Source organism: Phaenicophaeus curvirostris, chromosome 16 (assembly GCF_032191515.1).
Source record: "Phaenicophaeus curvirostris isolate KB17595 chromosome 16, BPBGC_Pcur_1.0, whole genome shotgun sequence".
NCBI lineage: Eukaryota > Metazoa > Chordata > Aves > Cuculiformes > Cuculidae > Phaenicophaeus > Phaenicophaeus curvirostris.
Genome location: NC_091407.1, coordinates 3,832,930 through 3,839,773, shown reverse-complemented (window position 1 = coordinate 3,839,773; position 6,844 = coordinate 3,832,930). Strand labels below are relative to the sequence as shown.

Sequence of the window (6,844 nt, the reverse complement as noted above, 5' to 3'; positions counted from 1 at the left end):
ACAGTACAGGGATTTGATGCGCAGTCCTGAGGTCCTTGCACTGTACTGTTCACAGAGTTCCAAAGCAGCTTTGTACTACTGGAAGATGTGTAGCAGAGCTTTTTCCCCAGGGTTTGTACCTCCAAACCCATTTCCTTCCCATTGTGTCCACTCTGTTGGTAGAGAGTGAAGAGGACACATGAGATTTGGACCTGAACAGGCAATATCTATCCAAAAGGAAAACCCTCTGTGACAGAAAATGGTACAAAAATCTCAATTCAGCTTTGAGGGAGCACGTAGATTGCTCTGTGAGTTAGCTGAGGACCAACTTGCTGTGCAGCCATGGAAGATTGTAACAGCCCGAGCAGCAAGATGGAGCACGATAAAGCAGAGGCGTGGGGAGAGCCAGCTCTCCAGTGTGGTTTGACCTTCAAATGCTCCTCAAACAGCCTCTGTTTATACAGGGATTTAATGGGTCTCAACTAATAAGATCTATCTGATTGGCTGAAAAATAGGGGGGGCTTGGTTCTACTGACAAAGAAAAGGGTTGTTTTCAGCTACGTGATTTGCATTAGCACTGCCGTAGCGAGGAGGAATCTCTTCTGAGGGCAAGGTTCCCGCAGGTGAGGTCAACAAGTGGCCTCATTGGGTGTTTTCTGAGACAGAGCATCACCTTGCTGTGCGAAAAGCATTTCTGTGACACCAATGACAAAAAACTAAGAAATTCAATAGTTAGAAGTGAAATCAATGCAGAATGACCATCAAAATTATCATGTGAAGCCTTCCTTTAAGAGGATAAATAAACCAAACACCCCAGGGTCCCTCAGTGAGGCCGAGCCCAGCTTCTCCTCAGAAAGAAACCTTTCACCTTTCCTTTGCAAATATATTTCTGATCCTAGAAGAGGAGGGCAACTTATTCTTGCCCTGCTTTGCCCACCAACCTGGCAAGGAGGAGCAGCTCTTGCACATGCCTCCTTCCTCACCTCGAGGTTGGAATGGGGAGTGTTAGCCCCTCCAAGGGAAGCACCTCTTTCGGGGGTTAGAAAATCCATGGCTCACTTGGGGTCTCTTTTTTTGAGTAAGGAATACCCTTTGAGATGAGGAATTGAGTCAAACAGCACCATCTTTTCTCACGTTGACTGCTGTGCACGACCTGAACAGCCTAGCGATGGCTTTGGTGGAGTGCAGACCCCTGCCCTCGCCTGGTTTCAGCTCAGCTTTTAACCCATGGACAAAACCACCTATGTCTGGAGAATATTCACAGGAGAAGGAGGGATGCTCCTGTGGGATTTTATCTTTTTTTTGGTTTATTTTTGTTCTGGCTTTATTTTAGTGGCTGACAGGCTGTGATGAAGCTAAAGAAACAGCTCTAGACTCAGAGTGCAGGGATGAAAATTAAAAAAAACCTAGACTTTTTTCCCCCTTCCCTGAGAAAAGGTAATTTACGTAAATTTATCCACGACCAGCATACAGCAATAGCTCACAACTTTGTTAATGGAAACCTGGTGATCCATAACACTTGTGTGGGAGACATTTGCTTGGGGGTAATACAATATTAATGTTAATATCAATGATCGATCAGAGGATTTGCAAGAAAGGCATAAAGTATTTAATTATAATTACATTGCGAATGGCTCTGTAATGGCTACGACATTTGAATAAGGTCACGTCTAGCCCTCACCCCTGTTATGTTGTTCTATATTAAATGCCATTCACTTTAAGTGCTGGAAACCTTTCTGAAGTCGTCAGAATATAATATACTGGGTAAATTGAAATATGTCCCTTCATTTTTTGAAATATGATTGATACTCTTTGCAAAACAAATGTTAACACCTATTTGTACACAAATTTCTTTGATTATATGTTAGGGAAACTCAAGTATGACAGTCTCTCCTAGCAGGCACTTCACTGTGAGTAAAGGACGTGGTTATTTGTGAATATTAATTCAACTTACTGAAAATGGTTTCAGATCTCTGCTGTAAATCCACCGGGGTGCATTTCTGCCTTTCCTAATATATTATTCTTATCTTGCTTAGTAGCCATAACTGTATCTCCATCGATCTCAGCAGCCCCCTCTGTTCACCCAGGTAAAGTGATGCTTAGTAGGAACTTTTGCAGTCATTGAATTATCTTTTGCTATCAGCAATAACAAAGAACACATAGTAAGAATCACATTCACACATTTCACAGCAAAAAAATATATATTTCATATATACTGCAGATGTAGACTAGAACTATCAGTCTAACAGCAGCATTGCCATGTTTAAAACAATCAAGAAAAAAAATCCGCGTATAAAGCATCAATACATAGATGTAGGTAGCATCCTGGAGGTGCACACGTACCAACCCACATGTGACTGCATGCATTACATTGAAGTACTAAATGAGGACATGCTCTTTCCACACCTATTTACTACTGAGCATAAATAATGAAGGAGCAAATTCTTGTCCCTCTTCACATGAGAATTCATCTATCCAGTGACCCCAGAGATTTTCTTTTATTTCTAACATAGGTGTAAACAGCAGATCAGTTAGGTGTAATGCATCAAAGTTTGTTTTCAGATAATCTCCCAGGATAGCCATTGATTCACAGAGCATTGAAAGCTCCTATTTGAAGAGAGAATTTAGTCGCCAGAAAGCATCCCATCAAAGTTTGGAATACATGCAGTGATGTAACTGACGTGATTTTCCATTTTGGCTTTTCTGAAGAAGAAGCAAAGACTTTTGCATGCTGCGGGAAAGCCTGAAGATAGCAAGACTTATAGTTTTCCAAAAAATGAACATTTATTACCGATCAGTATGAGATACCACTGATGGTAAATTTTAAGTATATGGCAGGAGTTTCAGCATCATGACAACATATATCATGCATTTTTACAACATATAAGTGCAGTAATATTGTTCCCTTTCTCAATAACAATATATAAGAATATATAGTATAAATGTACAGTATTTATTAGACACAATGTAAAATAACTTAGTGAAATGTCAAAGCTTCAGCATAAAAATTCAAGTCATGCCTGAGTATACCTCTAGCGCAATTTTGTTTTATCTTATCTCGTATACCTTCATTTACCTCTTGTTCGTGTTGCAAAGATAATTTTATCTCTCTGTATATAATTACTTAAAACCACCAGAATCCTTGTCTTTTTTTCTTTTATCTGCAGTAGGTGAAGCCTGTAGCTGCCAAGCCAAAACCAAGATATTGTGAAGTCTTTAGTAATGCTCCCATTAGGTACTGGGAAGCAATTCATTGTGAATAGACTGTATTAAAGCCAGTTCCTAAATGCTTGTTACAGTTAATCAGTGTCCATCAGGTTCTGTTCTGAAATATTTCACCCCATGTCAGTGGTGATGAAATGGCTTTCTTTAGAAATCGAGTTCATGATCCACATTGCTATCTGTAAATTATGAATCTCACCAGCTTTGCTGAAATCATATCAAGTATCACTTTGGTAATTGCTTGCAAGAAGGATCAATAGAAGAATCTACTGAACAGGAATATAGAGCTTGCCTCAAAGACAGTAGGTGGAATTCTAGCTTTGGTCAGCACTGGATACAGCTCCTTGCAAAGCCTGGTTTCCCTTCACACTTGATACATGAAATATGTTCAAAGACTTTCCTGCAGCATCTTAGGAAGCTTTCTGATAGTACAAGGGGAGAATTTTTATTTGTAAAAACAAGGCATTAAGACATCCTATGCCTTGGTCAAATTATCCATCAGAGACTACCAGAATTCAACAGCCTTGCAGGTAGCTTTCTTGGTATTATTTTGAATACAACTTCAACAGTTTAAACAACTCTGCCCTAAATATCAACAAAAATGCACATTAAACAGTTATTAATAACTACATTTTCTAGATAATGATGAAATAAAGCTGCAAAGCAGTTTGAAATATGTTCTTTAAATAAAAAAGAAGGGAAGGCAGTGATTTTCTGTGATTCCTTTTAAGAAAACATGCCCCCTTACATTCTCAGCCAGTGTAAATTGACAGAATTGCACTGTTTTAGATCATCTCAAGTGCTGGCCTATATACTTCAGTGGAATTAATCCTAATTTCCACCAGCAAAAGTGGGATCAAATTAACTTTGTTTTGAATAAAGTAAAGGGTGACAAGCAACCTTCCTTTCTGTTGAATTCTGCTTGAGAAAGGAAATTCTTTGTGATGTTAAATTATGTCCAAGACAGTTTAGAAAACAAAGCTAGGATTTAATGAATTTCAGAATAGTGAAAACTGATATTGGTAACTGTTATTTATGCTTTAATCTTAGCAAAGTTCTTTGGGAACAGAGAGAGTATCAGCAGCTGAATCAGTAACCCTTTCTGGGCACTGTTCAGGAGGAAAATTAGGAGGCAGGTGGCTGATATTCAGTGACATGAGGCTGCTGAATATACTGCAACTCAGACTTTGTTACCCTGAATAAATAACATCACATTGTCCAGAACTGGAGATTTATTTGCTGGGTCTCCAGTAGATGATACTTATTTTCTTGCATATTATATTGAGATTTCAGGACAGGCAAAGGGTCAGGGGCTGAAAGGATGTAATCAATGCTGAACTTAATTTCAGAATCCGATTTTGCTAAGGAGGAATTGCTTAAGCTCTGCCTGTTGGTCATCCTGTTCGGACCAAACCCATGAGGCTCCAGCAGTCTTGGACCCAATTCAATTCTTTCATGTTTACTTTCAGAACAGGAAATGTTGTTTAAAGCCGAGTCCACAGAAGATGTATCAGGGGATGAAGGACTTTTCCCTCTGCTTGGTCTCTGCTCTTTATGATCCTTCTTCATGTTCCTTCTCCTCCGTCTTCGCCTGTAATTCCCATTTTCAAAAAGATCCAACATGGATTCACATCCTGTTGCAAAGCTCCAATAGTTTCCTTTCCCCTTCTCATTCCCTTCTGTTCTGGGAACCTGTATTTGTTTAAAGGCATTCGTATGTGTTACAGATGCTGCTGCTTAACATCTGCATTCATTTACATTCAAGAATGGTGTAAACACATATGACAACTTTTAAGCCTACTCTCTTTCATTATATGGATAGGATGTAAACTCAATCCTCTTCAATTTGTTATCTATTAGCGCACATCACACAAGGATATACTCTTTATTTCTGTAATTGACAGCTCAGACAGATTTTAAGTGATTCGCAGCTCAGCTGCTTGTTTCCCTTCTTTCCTAGTGATGAAATTATTACAGTTTTTTTTTTTAGCCATGCACAGTGTGTATTTAAATATACGGTTACTGATCTTACCTTTACAAAACAACTGTTAAGCGATAAGTTATGTCGGATGGAGTTCTGCCAGGCTCTTTGATTTGATCTGTAGTAAGGAAATTTCTTCATTATAAAGTCATAAATGCCAGACAGGGTGACTTTATTTGAAGGGCTTTGCTGGATGGCCATTGCAATTAAGGCAATGTAGCTGAAAAAAGGAAAACTTGCTGTTACACCACCACCTTACTCACAAACTCGGATATTAGGATCACATGGATACATGTGTGCCTGTATCCTGCTTCAAAAGTTCTTCCAGTGGATCTGTGACCTGACCTGAGAATTCCCAGGGATGAGCCCCAAGTGTGGTCCTCACCTCTTCGCCCTGAGCCCCTGCAGTGATGCTCAGGCTTTGCTTCCAGGCAACTGAGTCCGGTCGGGCTGCTTGCCCTGGCACTCAGCACAGAGTGCTGCGATACAGGAGGATTACAGAAAGATCACCCACCTCCCAAACCCCGGCAGAAAAGTTTCCCTGAGCTGAAAGGCTGCAGTGAGATAGATCAGGCTCACAGACACTGTCACTGGAGACCTTGCCTGCTCATGGAAAGGACCTTAGATGCCTCTGAGAACATCTACACTGCATGCCTTCCCACCACACTGGTGATTATCTGCATCCAATTCACCCATTGGCATGTTGCACATTTAATTCCCCTTTTCCTGGGGCTCCTGGAGGTCAGAAGAGATGACCTGAGAGCTGATGTCTCAACAGCATACCAGAGTTGCAGGAAGAAACAAATCATGACCACTTCAAACACAGAGAGGAGGAAAATCTACTCAGTGCCGTGCCTGTGCTGGGGTCAGACCCACAGTGCATACATGGGGAGAGGTCCCATGCTCCCCTGAGAACTGTGATCCCACCATCCCAGAACTCAGAAACCTCCCCGGAGATGGAGCGACTTGGAAAAACTTCATCTTACCTGTATGCTGGTCTGGTGAATTTTTTCTCTTCATCAGAACTACAGGTAGGATAATCATCCCCATCATAATTAAAGCAGTTATAGGGGTATTGCGTGTTGTCAAACATCGTCCTGCTCCTTGCTCAGCTCCTGTACAGTGAGAGAGATGGAGTGATGTTTCTCAGAGCTTGGACTCTCTCCTCCCTTCTTCCCTCCCCTCTGCCTGTCTCGTTCCCTCTCTCCCCCCTCCTCACGCTCCCTCTCCTCTATGCACACATAGTCTCTGTGGTGGGGTGGGGATTGTTTTTGCAATTCTCACATCCCAGACAGCCTGTCTGTTAGGATATGATTTTATTTTTTGCGGGGGGAGGGGGTTGCTGTTATTATTATTGCTGCTACCTCCAATGGGGCGGCGGAGCCAGGCGGCTGCTGGCTGATGGAGCTGGTGAATTTGGGGGTGAACCTTTCAACTGGGGTGTGCGCTGCCAGTAGCTCCGCTCGGCTCGCTGGGTGGTCCAGGCTGGAGAGGGGCCAGCGCTTCCCCCGCCACATCCACAACGTGACAAAAGCAAACAGCATGATGTTAATAAATCATGCTTCAAGGTCTCTCCTTGGAAATTAAACTTTGAGAACAGCGTGCAGCTCCCCCCCCTAGCCCCTGAGTCCTCCCCCTTCATATTTTTCTTTCCCTGGTGAA

At 41.7% G+C, this 6,844-nt stretch overlaps 1 protein-coding gene across 2 annotated transcripts; it reads right to left on the bottom strand.

Annotated features, from left to right (window-relative positions):
* Window positions 1–3,889: 3,889 nt before the first annotated feature.
* FOXL3 (forkhead box L3) lies at window positions 3,890–6,340 on the bottom strand. Of its 2 annotated transcripts, none has more exons than XM_069869772.1 (3): window positions 6,169–6,340; window positions 5,234–5,402; window positions 3,890–4,893 (listed from the first exon to the last, which is right to left on the bottom strand). In XM_069869772.1, the coding sequence occupies exons 1-3, from the start codon at window positions 6,273–6,275 to the stop codon at window positions 4,411–4,413; spliced, it is 759 nt and encodes a 252-aa protein (XP_069725873.1). In that variant the 5' UTR covers window positions 6,276–6,340; the 3' UTR covers window positions 3,890–4,410. The 2 variants fall into 2 exon arrangements, with proteins under 2 accessions (XP_069725873.1, XP_069725874.1); XM_069869773.1 differs by having other exon boundaries at window positions 5,234–5,300.
* Window positions 6,341–6,844: the final 504 nt, after the last annotated feature.